General features: G+C 51.4%; 2 protein-coding genes across 8 annotated transcripts; both read left to right on the top strand.

Annotated features, from left to right (window-relative positions):
- The first annotated feature begins 182 nt into the window (after nucleotides 1-182).
- LOC125954358 (protein wings apart-like) lies at nucleotides 183-13356 on the top strand. Of its 6 annotated transcripts, none has more exons than XM_049684615.1 (8): nucleotides 183-301; nucleotides 2548-3306; nucleotides 3395-4446; nucleotides 6775-10804; nucleotides 10894-11149; nucleotides 11223-11299; nucleotides 11440-11630; nucleotides 11702-13356. In XM_049684615.1, exons 2-8 carry the CDS (start codon nucleotides 3150-3152, stop codon nucleotides 11831-11833), a joined length of 5895 nt encoding a protein of 1964 aa, XP_049540572.1. In that variant the 5' UTR covers nucleotides 183-301; nucleotides 2548-3149; the 3' UTR covers nucleotides 11834-13356. The 6 variants fall into 6 exon arrangements, with proteins under 6 accessions (XP_049540572.1, XP_049540556.1, XP_049540564.1 ...); XM_049684599.1 differs by lacking the exon at nucleotides 183-301 and adding an exon at nucleotides 1493-1805; XM_049684607.1 differs by lacking the exon at nucleotides 183-301 and adding an exon at nucleotides 1493-1841.
- Nucleotides 13357-15078: 1722 nt separating this feature from the next.
- Nucleotides 15079-19150, top strand: LOC125954227 (uncharacterized). 2 transcript variants are annotated; one of them, XM_049684356.1, is made up of 5 exons: nucleotides 15079-16052; nucleotides 16679-16739; nucleotides 17418-17940; nucleotides 18291-18437; nucleotides 18531-19150. In XM_049684356.1, the coding sequence occupies exons 1-5, from the start codon at nucleotides 15765-15767 to the stop codon at nucleotides 18610-18612; spliced, it is 1101 nt and encodes a 366-aa protein (XP_049540313.1). In that variant the 5' UTR covers nucleotides 15079-15764; the 3' UTR covers nucleotides 18613-19150. The 2 variants fall into 2 exon arrangements, with proteins under 2 accessions (XP_049540313.1, XP_049540304.1); XM_049684347.1 differs by having other exon boundaries at nucleotides 17346-17940.
- The last annotated feature ends 34 nt before the right edge of the window (nucleotides 19151-19184 follow it).

Genomic DNA, 19184 nt, shown 5'->3' with positions numbered 1-19184 from the left:
AAAATACGCCAATACATGCATTGCGGGGGTGTGTAGCATTGTGATTTTATGCAGGATTTTGAATGCTGGAATTTGTTCGAAAGTGAAACGGTTTTTCTTACCACCCCGACTCCCGCGTACCCAAACTGGTGAGTGGAAACTGCGTGCGTGAGTGTTTGTATATCGGCAACATGATGCAGTTCCCAGCATCCAGGGCCGAGTGTTAAGCAATCATCCTGAAACAGGAAAGGAACCCTATCGACATATCTACCCTTCGATAGTGATTCCCTTTGCGCCAGACCAGCAACACCAGTAACGTTGTGTAAGTACCTATATGAACCTCACCGAAGATTACTGGCAATACTGAGGATTTCACGGTTTCGGCATATCATGCATTCGTCAGGAATAGCTAGTGAATTCTGCCGTGGGCCGTTGTCTTCTACATGTCAAACCACACAGCATATACAAGGATCCTTACGAATCCAAAAAGTGTATCCTTTCGACCTGTCGGTTTATGGGAACCCTGAAAAAGCTTATGGACCATGCAGTTAGCTACCAGCGTACGTATTAGCCTGTTACGTTGGATTAGATACAAATGCATGGTTTGCGGTTGAAACATACAAGAACTAGAGTTAAAGGATGATGTTCGGATGTGTGACCGGCCGGCTGTGTACGTCTGTAAAGTGCTAAAACCACACCAAAGTTAGATGCTCTCTGTTCATCGTGTTCATGTTTATTGTGATTGCAAGGACGGATAGTTTGCTAACAAAAAAGGACACAAATTGTACGTTCGACAGGCCAATACGTGGGTGCTTTTTTGCGAGTTTTGTTGTGTTGTTGCTGGTCGCACACTATTACTAGGCGTGTGTGAATGTGGGTTATCCCGAGCGTCTTTCGATTAAATTTGTTTAAAGGTTGCGCTGCATGCAGAAACACCCGCACGCCTTCTACCGTGTAAGTACACGCGGGCGTATATTTTTTGTGTGTGGGTGCGTGTCTGTGCGTAAAATGTGAGTTGATTAGAATCTGCATAAGACGTAGACCAGTTGAAAGAACCCTCTCTTCTAGCACATCTGCTTTGAGATTCAACCCGGTTTTGTGTTGCTGTTTTGACTAGAATACTCAAAGCAGCATGGTAGCGATGGATGATCATTTATCCTCGCTCATAAAACCGACCTGTGTGCGACTGTATACCGAAAAGGGGCCCACAAAACGGTCAGCGCAGGTCGGTGAATGAGCGACCTGGGTTGTTGGAGGTCCGGCTTTCTTCTATTGTCCACGCCATTCTTTCCTACTGCAGTAGATATTTGACACCCAATAGCTGATCTGAACGCACCGCGTACCGTACACGATACCGTTGCAGTTTCGCTAGATTCTCGAAATACTATTATTGGAATCGCCCCTCTCATCGGAGCAACAGCATTCACAAGAGAACATACTCGCGGTGGAAGAAGGTGGTGTGCGTTCGTCAGTTAACTGTGTGTTTCTGCTGCTGCCGCTGCTGCTGCTGCTGCTGCTGCTGCTGTAGCATAAGAGACCAACACCAATTAGGTCTCTTCCGTTGCGTGCGAATGTCATGTGTATTGGTGTAATGTTGTTGTAAATACTTCTCACGGCGGTATGAGAAGAGGGTAGAGAGGAGGGAGTACAGCGAGCATCGACGGCGACGTGTAGTAGGGCCAGAGCATCGGTGGACAACAACCCCAGACATTATCACGCACCGAAAATTTCTCAAGTTTTCCCACTACCGCGATCGCTTCCTTGCGGTCAGTGCCGTGTGGAGTCCGTATACGCTTTCACTCAGGCTCGTCGACGCCTGCAGGAGGGTAAAGAGAACAACGACGAGGAAGAACGCAGCGAAGGTTTAACAGCGAGTATTATAAAGCGTGTCTTCTTTTCCGCGGTTCTTACTCCCTTGCTCTGCTCTGTCCAATGCACTTTGCTAGGGTCCACCGCGGGGGGTAGGAATCGTTGGTTCGGACGACGGAGCGTGAGAGTTACAGGGACATACAAAATTCTGCCAAGGTGTCGTCTTCGCTTCCCGCAGTGCGTGCATGTTTGCGCGCGCGTGTGTGTGCGTGTGTGTGTGTTTGGGTGCGTGCGTGCGCGCGCGTGTGCGTGTGTATGTGTGTACGTGTGATTCTGAGGATGGCAGCGATGGCATCCTCTTCTTGTGTTGCAGAGCAGCGCATTTATATTGAAACCATGTTGTCATACGCGTGCTTGATACCCACCATCGGACAGCGCTCCGTGAACCGACTAGCATTCTGCAATCAATAGTAAGCAACACCGCCTTTCCCTACAAATCCTACAATCAACAAAAACAGTGCGAAGGTTGTGCAACACCTGCGGTAACGCGATTCATTTTCGTCGATCAACTTGGAAAGAGTTTACATTCCCTGCTAATAGCGCTTAGCAGAATGAGTGCAGTGAGGGGGGCAATAGGGAGAGCGTAGGCTTCAATGACCGTGTGCCGAAAACTCTCGAAGCGTCGTCCTGCGCTACACACTATCATGCAGAATGATGCAAGCTGCTAATATCTTCCTCTTGTTTATATTCTTCTTCTAGGACTATACAACAACCATAAAGCTGGCGAGAAAGCATAAAACCAGCGATTCGTGCATGCTGCTTCGATCAATTGCAATCAACGGGAGCAATTTTCAAATCAATCGCAACTAAGGCGCAACGGCCAAAGCGATGCAATCGCGTAAACTTCACACTCGCCGGACAGTCTTTGCCTCGATGAAACTTTATGGTGCTGCGTGCGCTGGCGGACATTGGTCGTGTTTCGTGGCGAGATTGCGCCGGGAAATTATATCGTGAGACAATTGAAACGAATCCGACCTGATCTGCAAAACCGGCAAGAACCAACGAAAAGCCAACGCGTTTGTGGCGACGGTCGACAACCGGTGACGAAACGGGTACATTGCCAAAAACAAAAGTTCTATTTCGAACATGATCGTGTAGGGCGTTCCATTGAAACGGCTCTCTTGTGTTTGTGTACGTGCGTGTTGTGTGTTTGTGTATTTTAAGTTAAGGTTCAATTTCTATTGCTTACTCCGTGCGGTAACTGCTTCGCATTGGAATCTTCCGGTGCAGTGCTTGGGACGCTGCGGGGTTCTGCTGCCGCCGGCAGTGGCCGGGCAAAGCGGGGCCACGGAACCGCCAAGATGCCCAAGTGGAATAAACCGCACGGCGTGATTGTGCCGCTGGATTCTCTACTGAAGGAGCGTCGTAAAGAGAACTGTCCGGCACCGCGCCGCTCTGCCGGTCTCGTCGGTCGCTGGGGGATAACGAGTTTCACCTCGATACGGAACCGTAGTTTTGGTAGGTTTCCCAACGCCCAACTCCTGCTTTCCAACCAATCAATTTCTATTATATAAAAAATATTCAATTCGATGTGTGTTTGTTGCAGTCTCCGAGTACAACAATGTAGATATGATAGAACCTTCGCCCGACGTCGGCGTTGCACGAGATTCTCCGGAAGCGTTGTCCAACCTGCTGTCACCGGTTGCCCAGGAGCCTGTGCGGCCTCGCAAGTTCTTCAAAAGCCGCAATATTCTACCACCACCACTGGTGGTGCCGCCGGCCGAGACCGCTTTCCAGCAGCATCAGAATCTAATGATGGTAGCCGGCGATGGGTCGGCCTCCTTTCCTGCTCCCCTTTCGGACGAACAAAAGAACCGAGCGTGTGTGATCTCTTCCTCGTCGTCGGTCCAAGTAGCTCCATCCAACTACTATCAGCCGTTGTCGGCTGCGGCCACACCACAGTTCTCGCCCACTGGTCCGCAGTCGGCCAACATTGTCGGCGGTGGTGTTGTGTTGCCACCGCAGTCCACTGATGCCTATGCCGCTCAGCAGCAGCACCCGCAACAGCAACCTTTCGGACAGCATGACCAGCATTTGCTGCATGCAAGCGAATCGATCGGTTCTGCCGTTGTATCACCAAAATCGTCCTCGCGGCGGAAGAAACAGTCTCCGGAGGATGTTGGTCGTAGGTCGAAAGGAAGCAACAAGAAAGAGAAGAAGGAAAAAAAGGCGAAAAAATCGAAATCGAAAGAGCCACCCACTAGCAGAGCAGCAGGGGCGCCGGACCAACCGAAACGCAACTCGTCTCGCATTCAAAACCGGGTTATCAACTACAACGAGGACGACGACAGCAATGATTATCAACTGCAGCGTCAGCAACAGAAAATTGCGTCGCAAAACTGCACAACCGACAGTCTCCATTTGGGCACCGAAGCATTCGCCGAACAGTACTTTCCTGATGAGGATCAGCATCCGGAGGTATCGCAATCAATCCAGCCAGCCTTTCATGGCGACGCCAGGATGGACTGCTCGCCGACCAGCGATAGTTTGACGATAGAAGGCGGCAGAACTGGTAGCCGACCGACCACCACCGTGCCCACACCCCTTGCCTCGCCCTCAATCGGTGAGCATCGACCCATTCTGCTGCGGATCTCGAAGGTAAGTTCAAACATGAATATAACATCTTATAATTATTTTCGCTTCACAAGCATCTACACCCAGGGGCAGTGGATGATAGATAAAGGACATTTCGTTTGAAAATCGGTACGTTACGTGTCCACTCCATAATGCAAGAAGCAATAAAGCAGAAAAGAGAACCATGCTGTTTTGGCAGAATATAGTGGGGCCAATAACATTCTTTATTTTTGCTGCATGAGGCTTTCACAAACCGATTTTCCGTTCGTTTTGCCAGCCGCCATGGTTGTAATGTAAATGCAATATTGTGGTGCTGGTCAGGTCTAAATATATCACGGGCTAAAGCAGACTTTTTTTTAAATGCTGCTGGCCACAGTGATGCGTTAGCAATGCACCATACCAAATAAATTCAAAAACTGTTCAGATGTGGTTGTGATGTGCAGACTATGTGCAAACAATGACTGTCCAGCAAATACAGGATTAATAATTAGTGGTTAATTTGAAAAAAAAATATCATGTTCTCATTTTCTGTGAAGACTGAATATTATTCCAATAAGCACGCGGCCCGCAGGTAGGCCACCACTGCTGATTGTTCACGCATCTTCACACTCGCGCCCGCTCTGAGGTACGAGGCTTCTGAAGTACATACGTGTGGGTGTGTGCTTACACGGGGAGGCGAAAACGCACCTTTAGCCGTACCTATCGGGAGCCTACCCGCTAAAGGCACACGCATACATATGAATCGAGCATAACCAATAAACAGAGGCAGTCTATTGGAAGACTAGACGCACACAAGCGCTAAATTTTCATTTTCAAATGTGTGCCATTGTATCCGAGAGCGGTGCGCGAGAGACAGGGAGATGTAAAAAAGAAAAGAAAGAGATAAAGAGGGAGGGAGAGAGAGAGTGAGAGAAAAGAGACAGGAAAAGAGTGTGGAACAGGATGGGAAACAGTGGAGGAGAAAAGAGTCTTTTCCAATAACAGTACGAGTGCGGTTGTATCCGAGCGAAATGGAGATATCATAATCATCTATGCGTAGTTACCACCGTCTGCCTGGTGTAACGTACGAGAGTGCGAGCCAGAAGCAGCGGCCTGCTAACGGTGTGCTGTGTGTATGTGTGTTACGGATCTCTGGTTCTTCATATTTTTTAAATTTGATTTTCGGGAGCCTACAATTGCAACACATTTCGTCACGTATGTGGGTTTCTGTCGATTAAGCCGTAAGTTGATTCAATCCAACCGTAGCTACAAATATGGCGCTTCCGCTGTAGAGTGACTGATACAAAACAGAAAAAGCCCGCCATAGTTCAGACAGCAGCTGGTGGTATAGGAACGTGAGCGCATGTGTGTTTGTGTGTAGTGTGTAGCTCAGATATTGCATGGTGGTGATGATGACGACGACGGCGATGGCGGCAGGCGGCTGGTGAACATACGGTGGCCCTAAAAAAACAAAGCAGCAATCTACCAACATACCAAAGCTGCCCGAATTATACTCGCGGAATCGTTCTATGGTACTAGTAAAAGAAGGATATCTTCCTGTTATTGTGCTTTGTTTAATGCAAGTGTTGAGCCAAACGCGTGCATACTCCGAATCGTGTGCCGTCCGGTGTCTACTGTCAACGGAGGTCGTCACTAATAATTAGCGGTAAGCGGGAAAAGGGTGTTCAATTCTGTGACCCTGTGTGGTCAGTTCCCTTAAGGCTTTAAAACCGGCCACATGATAAGACAGACGACGAGCTACACACATAAGTAGTCGTCATCGTTGCAGCAGCAGCGCGCGGTAGTGCCATAGAAGAACCCTCTTTATCGATTGATGGTTTCATGCACCACCACTCTTCCTCCTCTTCAAACCGGTGCCTGCCTGCGTGTCAGGAAAGTCGGGCATAGTGTCCGAATCGTTAGCGGCTTTCTCCGTTTCACCATGGTCATGCTACACCGTTGTACAGGTAGCGCTGCTGGGGTGTTACGTTGGAAGAAATGCTACCGTCAGCAGCAAACCATTGCTAATGCTGCTACTACCACTACTACGCGCGCAAATTGGCGCCCTAGGGCAGCGATTCACCACACAGCATACGGTCGCGCTAACGCTGCTCCACGGTCATCTAGTTGAGCCATAAGTGCATGCGCGTATCACAAGCCTTTGCGACAGAAACCAACAACCAACACTAGGCACTGCACTTGAAAGCTAATCGAAACCAGCTACGTTTCAATTAGTCACAACAAAAAAGCAGGTGCACGGTGTTCAGATGAAGTATTAACCATAGCTGATAATATTTCGGCTTCCAATTGCCGAATACTGCGTTGTAATTCGTTTATTTGCTAACGTATTTCTTGTCTTTACGTCTTCTGCAGGGCACATCCATGCTAATTAGCACCGATAGTGAGGACGTTTCTTCAAACAGTGCATCGGCTCCGGTCGCTAGCGATTATCAGCCGCACAAGCAGCAACCGTCAACTATTACCGGCCATTCTGACACGGCTGCGGTGGACCAGTTTGCGCCAGCAGCGGCCCACTATCATTCAACGTCAGCGCGCGGCGATGCCCAGTCCCCAAGGCAGCAACACCATCAACCATTGCATGATGAACCGTACCAACATCGTTATGCTGAGGAGGCTTTGATTGACGAACAGCAGCAACTGGAGCATCCAAAACCCAGTAATAATGAGAAGGAAGTAACCGTGCCGGCGTTATCAGTACATGTAGCAGTACCGAAAACCGATCTGAAGATAAAGATATCGCTCGGAGGCAAACCGATGGTCGGTACGACAACCACCGGCACATCCGCAACCACGACATCCTCGCCGACGACGGCGGGTGCATCGCCTACTGTCGGCAGCACATCTGCCAGTGGTAGCGGGGCGGCTAATTCTGCTAAAGTGAATAAAGCCTGCCGGTATAACTTCAAGAAGCGCGCCATCGAGCAGGAACGTGCTAGGCACCATTTGTCATCGAAACGCTCAAGGGCGGCAACGGCAGTTGCGACTGAATCAAAGCCACAGGGTGATGTTGCGGAATGGTTCGAGCAAACGCCAGCTCCACAACAGCAGTCCGAAACCACAGCACCGTCAGCACTGCTCCAGCCGTCCCATTCAGCAACCGGTTCGGCCACAGCCACGGCAACGACGCGACCAATTTTTCCGCTACCCGGCACGGACACGTACGAGGTTTTTCACGCACTGTCATCCCTCTCCGGTGGTGAGGATTTCGACTCGCAGAGCTCTATCCTCGGCAGTGCGTCCTCCGATAACAATACACCCAAACATACACTACCGGTTGGCGAAGGCGATCATCACAATCACCATCCGCAGCAGCAGCCTCATTGCCAGATCATACACAGCCGCGGTTCCAGCGATTGTGGCAGTGATCTGGAGCTATCGCAGAATAGCTCGACAGTAGCCGCACCTCCCTCTGACGCGTACTCCGAAAACGAGAACACGCAAGATATAAATTCACGTCCTCCGCCATCCACAGCTCCAGTTACGTCGTCACCGGTCAACACAACCAGAAACTTGGTTGCGATGGCAACCACGCCTCTAGTCACGACCGGTGGCAACACAGAATCACCGTCTTCACCGGTGGTGCCGCCTCCGGCGACAGAGCGCGTTGAGGTACTTAAACTGACGCTCAAAAATGTGAGTAGTCGCAGTGGTCCGACCTACAGCCGCGTGACTCGCAACAAAACGAAAACACCAGGTACCGAGAGCGCTACTGAGGCGATGTCGGTGGATATAGGCAGCGTGTCTCCGCAAAGCTTACGATCCAGTGCGACCATCACACGCTCGGTTCGCAGTCGCGCTACCAACAACAGCAGCAATCACAATAATAACAACACGCTTGTTGGGTCTAGTGCCGTTGTTGGAGGCGGTCTCGACACGATGATCAAAGGAAAGAAGGTAGCGAAAAGTACGGCAAACGCCAGTGCCGCATCGAACGGCGGTGGGGCCCAGAAAAAGGTTGCACAGCAACAGGAGCAGCAGCAGCAGCGACAGGTTTCGGGTGAGCTTGTTGAGCCAACTATGAAGCCACCCGGCCACGGTGCTCTCAGTGGTAATCTCGGTGGCGATGAGTTGTTGGAGGAAAAGCCTGATACACTTTCAGAAATGCAGTCTACAGAAAAGATCTTGAGCAGCACTGGAAACGTAGCCGCCGTTGCTACGACGCGGCAATACAGTCGACGGAAAAAGAATGTGGTGCCACCGGATTATCTGCCCGAGCCGTCGTCGGCTACCTTACCAGTCGGGCCGACGACGGATGGCATAACGAAGCACGAGCAGCAGGATGGAGGTGTGTGGGATCTAGGTGCGCAGCGCGGGCTCAGCAGCGGCGGTGATCTAGAGAACAAGAGCATAACAACAACCAGTGCCACGCAACTAATGGGCGACCTTTCCACAGTCCCACTGTGCGAGCAGCCGTCACAGTACCAGAACGCACGCTCGACAGAGGTACCGATCGAAAGTGGTAGTGGTGCGGATGGTGGCACTGCTGATGAGATAGAGCCGAACTCAACGGGGCACACCGTTGCCGCCAACATTGCTGCGTTACAGCCTCCCGCACCGATGCGGTTAGTGTTACAGAAGAAGGGTTCGATCTTCAAGAGTCGCCCACTGGTCGGTTCGTCCGATGGTGCTCCCGAAACCAAGAAGCGGCACGTGTACAAACACAAATGGGACGACGACGACGAAGACAATGGCAGCGATAGGATGCGGGACAATCGATCATGCAGCACCACGGCGGTGGTCTCTAGTGATGTTGCCGATAGTTTGGATCTAGTCACTAGCGGTGGCAGCGCAGGAATAGCAGGAAATATTGTTAATAGTGGTGGCACTGTTAGTATCAGCGGGAGCAACGGCGCTGGAGCGATTGCTGGCGAGATGCTCGTGGATCCCTGCGCACCAATCACTAGCGAAGGGGCAGTTGGAACCGGCGCGGCGTCTGCAATTGTCGGAGGAAGTGCTGTTGTTGGTGGTACTGCTGGTACTGATGCTGGCACTGGTTCTGCTGATAGCAACGGTGATCTATTCGAATGTGATGCGTCGTTAAACTCATTACTGGGTGGTCTGGGATCGCGCACCAAACGACCCAACAAACAGGCGAGCTTTGCCGGTGCGGGGCTAGCTGCTGGTGGCAGCGGTGGTTCTTCCGCAAGTGGTGCCGTAGCCTCCAGTACAAACAGCAACTGCTTTGGCGTGGATGCCGTATTTGGAGGTGCCAATGGGCTGCTGGGTGCTAATAGTGGTGGCGGGGGTGGTAGCAGTAGCACTAGCGGCGGCCACTACCCTGCTGGATCGGCTCAGCCATACGACTCGGAAAGTGCCGGCTTTGGCGGTGATTGGGACGAATACGGTGCGGGTGAGCCACCGAAGATACGCTGTTATCGCGACTCTAAACCATTCTACACGATAGTGCGGAATGTGAAGAACTCGCACCAGATGCAAGAGATCGGAGAATTCCAGGAGATGGACGACGACGTGGAGTATATCTTGTCGGCGCTCCAGCCCGACAATCCCGTGTCAACCAGGTGCCTTTCGGCGCTGCAGCTCGCCACCAAGTGCATGAAACCCGCTTTCAAGATGCACGTACGGGCGCACGGTGTAGTGACGCGCTTCTTCCGGGCCCTTTCCGACGCACACCAGGATGCTGGGTTGGCCCTCTGCACAGCCGCCATCATGTACGTGTTTTCGCAAGACAAGTTGAACATGGATCTAGATCGCGATTCGCTTGAACTCATGCTGAACTTGCTTGGTACGACCAGCGCTGGCGAACAGTTGGCTGGAACAGCGGGCAAGGTGACGAACGATCCGCAGCAAAAGATCCGCCAACGGGTAAAGGAGCTTTGCGACGAGATCAAGGGGAGCGGTAAGGCGAAGCCTCACATAATAGGGAGTGAGGGTGATAGCAGCAGTGGCAGCAGTAGTAACAGTAGTGATGGGCACCGGATCAGTGCCGCTACGCTCGCCATGGAATCGTTGCTATCACTCACCTCGCAGCGAGCCGGCGAGTGGTTCAAGGACGAGCTACGCAAGCTAGGTGGCATCGAGCATCTGATCAAGACCGTTTCCGAATGCTACGAAAGCGTGCCGGAACGGGCTGCCGATTGGCATCCGGAGGCGATAGCAAAGCTACGCAAAATCGAGCGCTGCCTGCGCGTGCTCAACAATGTGTGCGTGTTCAATCGCGCCAACCAGGCGTTTCTGCTCGAGCACCGAGACGGGCTGCTGGTTCAGTTGCTAGCTCGTATCTACCGGCAGTTGGACCGTGAGATTCCATTCCACCCGACCGATGACCACACGCCCAAAGAAGCGGTCGGGGTCGTGGTGCGCGAGCTACATCAACCGATCCTGCATATGCTCATCACGCTCACGCACTCGTTCGACGATCAAGGTAACCAAGGATTGATAGGAGGTGAACGGTGGCGTAAGCAGTAGGAGCAACAGGTCTCTTTACTTTCATCATTTTTTTCCGAATTGCAGCGCCTGGGGCAACGCTAGTGGGTCAACAGCCGGAAATGATCGATATTACGATGCAAATACTGCTGCGAATCGCTCGTTATGTGCCGAGTCGTTGCGTGTTCGACCTGAATCTGTTGGCGCTCACACTGTTGCTGCATTTGGCCCGTCCTAGTGAACAAAATCGCCAGCAGATCCTGTGCTACAAGACGGCAGAGGGGAAGCAGAGCGGTATCAAGGAGCTGGTCGAGTACTTCGAGCAGCAAGAGGAAATGGCTAGGTTGGATTCACTCCGTTTTAGTCAAAGTGTGCACCATGAGTAATCATATTGTATCGTGATCTCTTTGTTACAGTCATGCTGAAGCGAAGACGAATGCCATCCTGGAGACACCGGCTAGGACGGTTGATACTGAGGACACGGAAACAAGATGTAAGTGACAAACAACAGTGTTTAGTGAACACTGTTCACCATGGATCTGTTTTCATCCCCTCTTCTCCCGAAGTACAAACCAACCAACTCAATTGCCCCCAAACTCATACGTCTCGCACATATTTCGTTACCACCAACAGTGATACAAAAAGCGGAACATCATATGGAGCACACATATATGGGTAGCCACGTTTGCATGCTCATCTTCTACCTGATTGCGGATCAGCCGTCACTGGAACAGATAGCGCGCGCTCACTTGCAGCACGGTAACTTCAAGCGCATGGTGGCAGCCATGAGCCGGTACTACGAGTTTCTCAACTTGACGACCAATGTAAGTAACAGTCTATGTGCTTGCGAATTATCAGTATGCTTAACGATTGTGATACTCTTTATCCCTTCTAGGCCGATGCAGAAAGTACGGCGCACAAGCGCCAGACGAAGAAAGCGATCGACTATCTCAGTCAGTTGGACGGTGGGGTATGTGAGGCTAGCACTTCGTTGCCCAACAGTATAGCCCAGCCGACGCCTTCCTAGTAGTGTTAGCGAGCATAACGCTGATGGGTTGCCGAAATAGACACTTCCCCATATTGTAATGGAGCCCTGCGTGCATCATTAGCAACGATGCTGGAACAATTGCCAGCTATATCGATTTGGCCCTGTCGGTAGAGATCAAGGATGTCACCACGACTGCATCTCATATTCTCGCCGCTGTCAGTCAATAAACTTCTGTGAAGTGGTGGTAATCTGTGTATTGTACATATTTAAACCGGATTAGTTAGGTTAGGCTTTCCCAAAACAAGTGCTGCCGTCGTCGGTGAACTATAATATCATATCCAACAAATTGGTAAACCAAGTCACGAGAGAGTCAACACAGTAAGCAATAAGATTCCCGTTTTGTTACGAAGTATCGATGGGTTCCCGCATTGATTGATCGTGGATGTTTAGTGGAGCCAAACTAGCATCCAATTTTATGGTTACGGGGTACTCTTTCATATCGGCTTCAGTACTAGAGACTAGGAGAAAGACTCGGAGTAATGTTTATTTTAGAGGACTCCGAACTGTTTTATTTTTTCTGTAGATGACAGCCGTGCTGATTTACATAGTTTTTGGTGGATAAATAGCCTGCAGCATAATCAGATTAAGTATTCCATCATGCTTCTGCATGCTATCTATGAGTGGTTTTATTAGTTGTGTTCAGGCGGAGCTATGCCACATCTAACATCAGAGCAAATGGAGAAAACTTTCCTCCTGATATTTTCGGAGAGTAGATCAATTGGATACTGAGTGTAAGAACAATCAAGTAAGGCGCGAAACAATAGTCGCTATCTCTCCTTTCATCCTAAGCAGTATCTTTTACATTTTTTTTGCGTTCAGACCAAAAGCAGAAACCTACTGCTGCACCTTGTATGGAATGTAATCTAGGGTATAACAATAAGGAAAGCCACACAAAAAAGGGTTAGTTTAGTATGTGATGTGGTGTAACTTTGCCACAATTACTTTAAAATAAATGACAACGCTGTAGTTAGCATTAACGAAAATTAGTTTGCATGAAAAAGTTCTCACTTCATTACCACTACCCTCGAAAAATACATCCCTCGCAGGGAACCCAGCGAGCGTTAATAAAAGAAGTAGAACATGCGATTGATTTCAAAGACAAAACGAATAAAGAGCCAAGCAACGGACAAACGACAGCCAAGCCCGCTACACCAAAAGAAAAGAGCTACACAATTCGCCCACTAATTCGCGTTATTCTGGGGCCACTTTATGGCAACTAGCCCTTCTCTAACTGGATATATTCTCAAACTAGCACAAAACACCGTTTACGCCCCATTCTTACTGTAGTGATTGTGTTTCTGATTTAAGCGTTACATACTACGGAATTCTGTTGTGGTATATGTCTTGGCGGTAAAACAAAAGCGAATCGAAAAGACATAAGAAAATATGCAGAAAAATCAAGGAAAAGCGGTTGAAGGTACATATAAAATATTGATCCCGCCAACTTGCCAGGAGTATGTGAAATGTGAATAACCAATAAATGTAAATATAAGATGATTCAAACTCCCGTGTAGCTCCGTTTTGTTAGCACAACCTAAGGTCGGACGAAGACCGTATTTTATGTAGTTGTACATTGATTATTAATTTTGGATAAGCTTTTATTTTAGATTATTATTTCTGCTCGTATGACAAAAACCATGCAAGGGGGCCAGTTTATATTTAACCGGCCCCTTTTAATGGCAGATCCAGAAAACAGGCCCCTTATGCCAATAGCGGCCCTTTGGCCCCTAAAATATTAAGTGGCCACATTGCATACCTTTTGTCGATAGGGCTGCGCGAGCTAGACTTTTATGCAAATTGCACGATACGCCCCATTGACAGAAGCTATATGCAACCGGGTTTGTTAATGCGTTAACAGACCCGTCGCCAGTTTGAATCGTAAGCACGTGAATAATGAGTCATGAGAAAAACTGTCAACATATCATCAATTTACAGTGAAACAGTAATGCCTTTTCCCTCGTTAACAGCTCTCCAAAAAGCCACCGATTTGGTTGAGATGTAGATATTGCGGTTTCTTTACTGGCGGAGTGAAAGCCAGATATTATGTCGACCATAGAGCTGACTGACCTTGACCCAATCGCCGATTGCCGATTGATCGAGCTGGCATCCTGGTATCCTTGAAACCGACGCACCGCCGTGTTGGATCGTAACCACACACACACACACACACACACGGCAGCAGCATCAGCATCATAGCAAACGGGTAAGGTTTTCCACAGGCCCCAGAAACGGTTTGGGGAAAGTGTGGCACTTGGTGGTGCTGTTGTTTCTTAAAAGCTTCGCGCTCCAGTGGCCGGTCCTCGGAGTCGATCAAGGACGCGACGCAAGATGATATTGCCAGTGCGGTGCCGAGCAATACGAGAGCGCGATTCGAAATCGGTGCCCTGGGGCCTGACTTGTGGTGCGCTTTGGAGGGCAATACGATTGCGGCAATCCATCCTGTGCGGGTGCGAAAGCGCTAGGAAAGCTAGGCCAGCTAGGCCCTCACCATCGAAGACACACACGTGATCACCCGCCACCCCGTCGAGGGAGTGCCAGTAACTTCCGGTCCCTGCACTGTCAACGCGCCGAGTGGCCAGCGCAAACCCCTTAATTGCTTCTTTCACCTCCTCTTCTTCCTGGTCCTGGTCCCAATCCGGCACGACACGGCGCGCGCGTGCACGGCTCATGAGACGAGACTTGCCGCAGACACAGGACTCGCTGCTGCTGCTGCTACTAGCAGATGGCATGAACTGGCAGCCCACGAACCCCGGAAGTCGCGATACTTTCCGCAATGGGCACCGACAGCAAAACACCAAAAGCAAAAACAAACAGAGCACGACCTCGACTCTCTCTCTCTCTCTCTCTCTCTCTCTCTCCAAACGATGGGCAAGGCCGACCGCTACACTAGGTCAGGACGGCCGCTGCAATGTGCGCGCGCGCGCGCGCGCGTAACCGGAGCGAGTTGTAGCCGCGGCAGGGCAGGGGGTTCGCCAATTTTTTTGCTCGCCGAAAACAACAGCGAAACAACAGCAAAGAAAACATTAGACCCCTCTCCCCTCCACCGGTGCAAGTGCAAGTTAAGCAGAGCTGAGGCGACAGCTGAGCGCGCCTGGCCGATCCAGTCGCTATCGGGCGCCTGCCACTGTCGTGTCTATGCGCTACGCGTTGAGTCCACGACCATTATTCTGTGTATGTGTGTGTGAAAGTATCCTGTCGCTATCGTGCCACTTGTGATACCCCGAGGCACACCGATCTCCACTCCACCGCAAGGACCAATTCGGCGATCAAGCACAACGCAGCATCCTACCAGCGCCAAGTGCACACGACAGTCTAGTCCAACGCTCCTGCCGCAGCTCCTGGGATACACAGTGAGTGAGGAAAGAAAGAGAAGGGCAGAAGGAAGTAGTAGTGCAGTGCAGCAGTACATGCTGCTGATGGTCACCAGCAGCCGACCCTGATGCGGAAACCTTGATCATGACCATGATGATGACGATGATGATGATGATGATGCTGTTGTTGCGGTGATCTCGCGGAGCTGTGATCATCGATCGATTGGCAGCGGCATTCTTCCACGGTCAGCATTCTTCTCAGCCTTGTGTGTGTGTGTGTGTGTGTGTGTGTGTGTGTGTGGGTAGTGTAGTGTGCTCTATAACAATCGTTCGCTGCACAAAACGACTAAAGATCACAACAAATCGCTCCCCCCCCCCCCCTTCTCGCCACGTGTTTCCGCGCTTCCGTCTCCGCGTGCTCCGTCTCGGGTCTGGCGTGGGGTTCTGGTAACCGAGAATGAGCATAAAGCGACACAGCAGCATCGCGCAGGAGCCGAGTGTGTCTGTGGTGTTGTCTCGCACCGTTAGTGTCTCGCAGTGTCCAGCAGCGGCCCGATTCGATCTCAGATCCACCAGGATCCATACGCCATCCAGACGCCATGTACGTCCGACACCTGGCGCTGGCGCTGGTGGTGATGGTGCTGCTCACCACCATCAGTACCACCGGTGATGTGACGTCGTTCAGCGAGGACGCTGACGCTGACAATTCCAGCGAAACGGTCGGATCGCTGGAGGAAGCGTTCAGTCTCTACCCGGACGAATGGACGAATGGAATCACCTCCCCCCGGACCGGCTCCTCGGAGTCGGACTACCTTGGTACTCTTCTGCTGCTTCCACAGGAATCGCCGCTGCCAGTCGATGACTTCACGGACGAGGACACTGTGGAGGTGAGTGTGCGTGTGCGTGTGCGCGTGTGTGTGTGTGTGTGGGTCCAGGGAACCTCCCCACGGGAGTGCACGAGAAGCAAAGCTGTCAAGGACGGCAAGGACAGTTCCCGCTATGTCTGCCGGCTTGTCGTCGGCAACGTCGAAACTGGTTTCTAGGGGACAGGAAGCGGCTACCCAGCGGCCGCGCGACAATGTGTTGTGGAATGTGTGCGGCCTGGTGTGATTATCAGACCAAACCCTACGCTAACCCCTCCATTCTACCCAGCCTCTCCCTATCTTGCTCTGCTGCTGCTGCAGCTACTGTGGCAAGAATCCGTGAATGATGGCATTCGAACAAAGGCCATAACTCACTGGCTCGCAGCTTCAGAGGGCTTCCGAGTACAGCAAGAGCGGATCGGGGGAGGGGGACGATGAGCGTTGCTCGTTCTATCACGTGCCACCTGCTCCGTTGTGTCCATTGTTTTTGAACGTTGTTGGGACTCTAGATGTACTCCGCATGGCGCCGTACCGTAACGGCGGCGCATAACATACACGTCGCGTGTTAGTGTGCTGTCCAGCAGTTCGCCAATCCCGTTTCACCCACTATCCCTCTATCCTTCTCCACTTCCTCCCTTGTTTTTATCCAGCTCCAGCTCAACGGTGACCGAACCAGCACCAGCAGCAGCTTCTACATTCCCCAGTCGCAAGGTAAGGAAGGTCCGATGGCCCTTGGCACCGGTTGCCTAAAACCTAATCTAACCAGCCAGCCAGCCAGCCAGCCATCACTGCACCTCACGCCCCTCTTGCATTAGCGCAAATTGGCGTGTGCACAGCACCATAATAATGAAGCATGAGTCCGAGGCTCGCAACCCAACCCGCAACCGTCGACTGTAAACCGCGGCGTCGCAGCGCGCAGCAGCGTCGCAGCTGAGCGCGTTCGAGAAAGGCCGGCGACTGCGCGACTCCTGCAACACTCTTGGTCGCCCAACGACGAGTACCGTAATGGAGCAGCGACTGATCATCGGTTGTGATCGCGTGTGTAGCGCAAGTCCCTTTGCCGCCGCACGCGCTCTGACGTCATGCATGCACAGTCGGGCTCTGACACCTCTGACGTCACAGCACGACGTCCCTCCCTCCCAAATAGCCCTATAGTTCAGGTGGAAAGGCGAGCGTCTACTACTATACTGCTCTACTATCTACCTGTCGACCTATCTACCTATCTCTCTCGCTCTCTCGCTCTCTCTCTATCTCTCATTCTATGTGCACCATTTAACGCACCCCGCACCCACCCCGGCACACGCACATCATGCACAGCGACGAAGGGTAAACCGGTGAGGAGCGCCACCCTAACGGCAGCAGCCACACCGCCATTGACGCGCCTTTCAGAGCTCTTCCGCAGCACGCTGACGCGGTTCGGGTTGGTGTCGTCGCCCACCGACACCTACCAGATTCCTGGGCCGACGACGACCGAGCAGTCCCGGTTCCGATCCTACCGTTTCCGGCCCCACTTTGTCAACACCGCTAAAGGACTGCGCAATATTCCGGCCCAGCTGAACGATGGACAACTGGTGCACGCACCGGATGATGTCACGGAGCGACCATCGTCATCGTCATCGTCATCGACTGCCAGCCGGAGACCGGCGGGGGAATCAACGACGGTCGGGCGCCCCAGTCAGGGCACAACGCCCAGCTCGACCATAACGAGCCTGTTCAACAGCTTCAAGCGCAAGATCAAAGCCATCTACCCGGGCACGGTATGGTGCGGCGATGGCAACCAGGCCAAGAGCGAGGACGACATCGGGTTCTTCTACCTCACCGATAGCTGCTGCCGGGCGCACGATCTGTGCCCCATCACGATCGCGGCTGGCGAGCAGTTCAATCGGCTTCGCAACAACGGTCACTTCACCCGGTAGGGCATTCTCCGCACCCGCTTCCCCCCTCCCCCATTAAACGTTCATGTCACGCACATTGACGATCAGTTCGAATCGAAATGAAAACAATTCCAAAGGATCATCGTTCACAGATCAGCGAATACACACAACATGAACGTCTGTGGCTGGGGTGGATCTTCACAGGCGGTATAGGAGCTGAGCGTGACTTATGCTTCCATCCTCCTAGTGCTGCCTCTAGTAGCACACCACGAACTAACACGTCTCTCTCTCTCTCTCTCTCTCTCTCTCTCTCTCTCTCTCTCTCTCTCTCTCTCTCTCTCTCTCTCTCTCTCTCTCTGTGTCTCTCTTTCGTCGCCTTTCACATCAGCTCGCACTGTGACTGTGATAAGCAGTTCTACAACTGCCTCAAGAACGCCGACACGCTCGTCTCGCGCCAGATCGGTTACACCTACTTTAACCTGCTCAAACCGCAGTGCTTCCGCTATGAGCACCCGAAGGTCAGCTGCACCAAAAGGTAGGAGATCCTCGGCTCGTAACCTTTCGTGGACGCTCTCTGTATGGGGTTTTTAATATGCCCTTTTCTTTGCTCTTTGCTGGTTTCGAACAGGAAAAAGGGCAAATGCTTGACGTACGTGGTGAACGAGCAGCAATCGAAGCAGTGGCAGTGGTTCGACAATCTCATCTTCTAGTGCCAGTCTGGTATCGCATGGAGGGTACACCAGCGGTGGCATCCAGTCACGATTATTCACGCCTTAGTCATTAGTTTGATAGCTTACTAGAGAGGTACGATCGTCCGATGACCGATCGAGCCTCCGCTTTGTCTATGGCAGGTTCTTAGAGAGGTGGATCGATTAGGACTTTAAACAAGAAACCGATTCCAACGCCATGGCTAATAGATAAGGGATCGAAGATGTTATGAATAAACGATCTGCCCGGCCCAAAACCGGTGAGTGGTGCGCTAAATACCTCACATACGCACTTGTAACTGTACGATTGCCTGTAAACACCCGCGCACACGCATAGCACAGCGATTGTGAGAACGCGAGCACGGGGACATATACATACGTGTGCGAACGAGGTGGGGCCTGCTGTAACAGCGTCCCTACACACGCTAAAAGTTTTGCTTGTGTTATGGAAATGTTCAAAAAGTTCATGTAAAAACAATTGGTTTGTGTCCTAGCCATATGGACATTTCCATGCCACGTGTAAAAAAAAATCCACATCGCAAGCAACATTTCTGTGCATGAGTGTAGAGACGCTG

The sequence above is a fragment of the Anopheles darlingi genome, chromosome X, assembly GCF_943734745.1.
Source record: "Anopheles darlingi chromosome X, idAnoDarlMG_H_01, whole genome shotgun sequence".
NCBI lineage: Eukaryota > Metazoa > Arthropoda > Insecta > Diptera > Culicidae > Anopheles > Anopheles darlingi.
This window is presented reverse-complemented; position numbering and strand designations above follow the sequence as displayed.

What these genes read in the sequence shown, in the direction of transcription:
- LOC125954358 (XM_049684615.1), top strand. Translation starts at nt 3,150, where the DNA reads ATGCCCAAGTGGAATAAACCGCACGGCGTGATTGTGCCGCTGGATTCT. An exon ending in TTCTGCTGCGGATCTCGAAG is followed by an intron (nt 4,447 to 6,774) that starts GTAAGTTCAAAC and finishes CGTCTTCTGCAG; the next exon opens with GGCACATCCATGCTAATTAG. An exon ending in TTCTCAACTTGACGACCAAT is followed by an intron (nt 11,631 to 11,701) that starts GTAAGTAACAGT and finishes TATCCCTTCTAG; the next exon opens with GCCGATGCAGAAAGTACGGC.
- LOC125954227 (XM_049684347.1), top strand. Translation starts at nt 15,765, where the DNA reads ATGTACGTCCGACACCTGGCGCTGGCGCTGGTGGTGATGGTGCTGCTC. An exon ending in CTACATTCCCCAGTCGCAAG is followed by an intron (nt 16,740 to 17,345) that starts GTAAGGAAGGTC and finishes CATCATGCACAG; the next exon opens with CGACGAAGGGTAAACCGGTG. An exon ending in AACAACGGTCACTTCACCCG is followed by an intron (nt 17,941 to 18,290) that starts GTAGGGCATTCT and finishes CTTTCACATCAG; the next exon opens with CTCGCACTGTGACTGTGATA.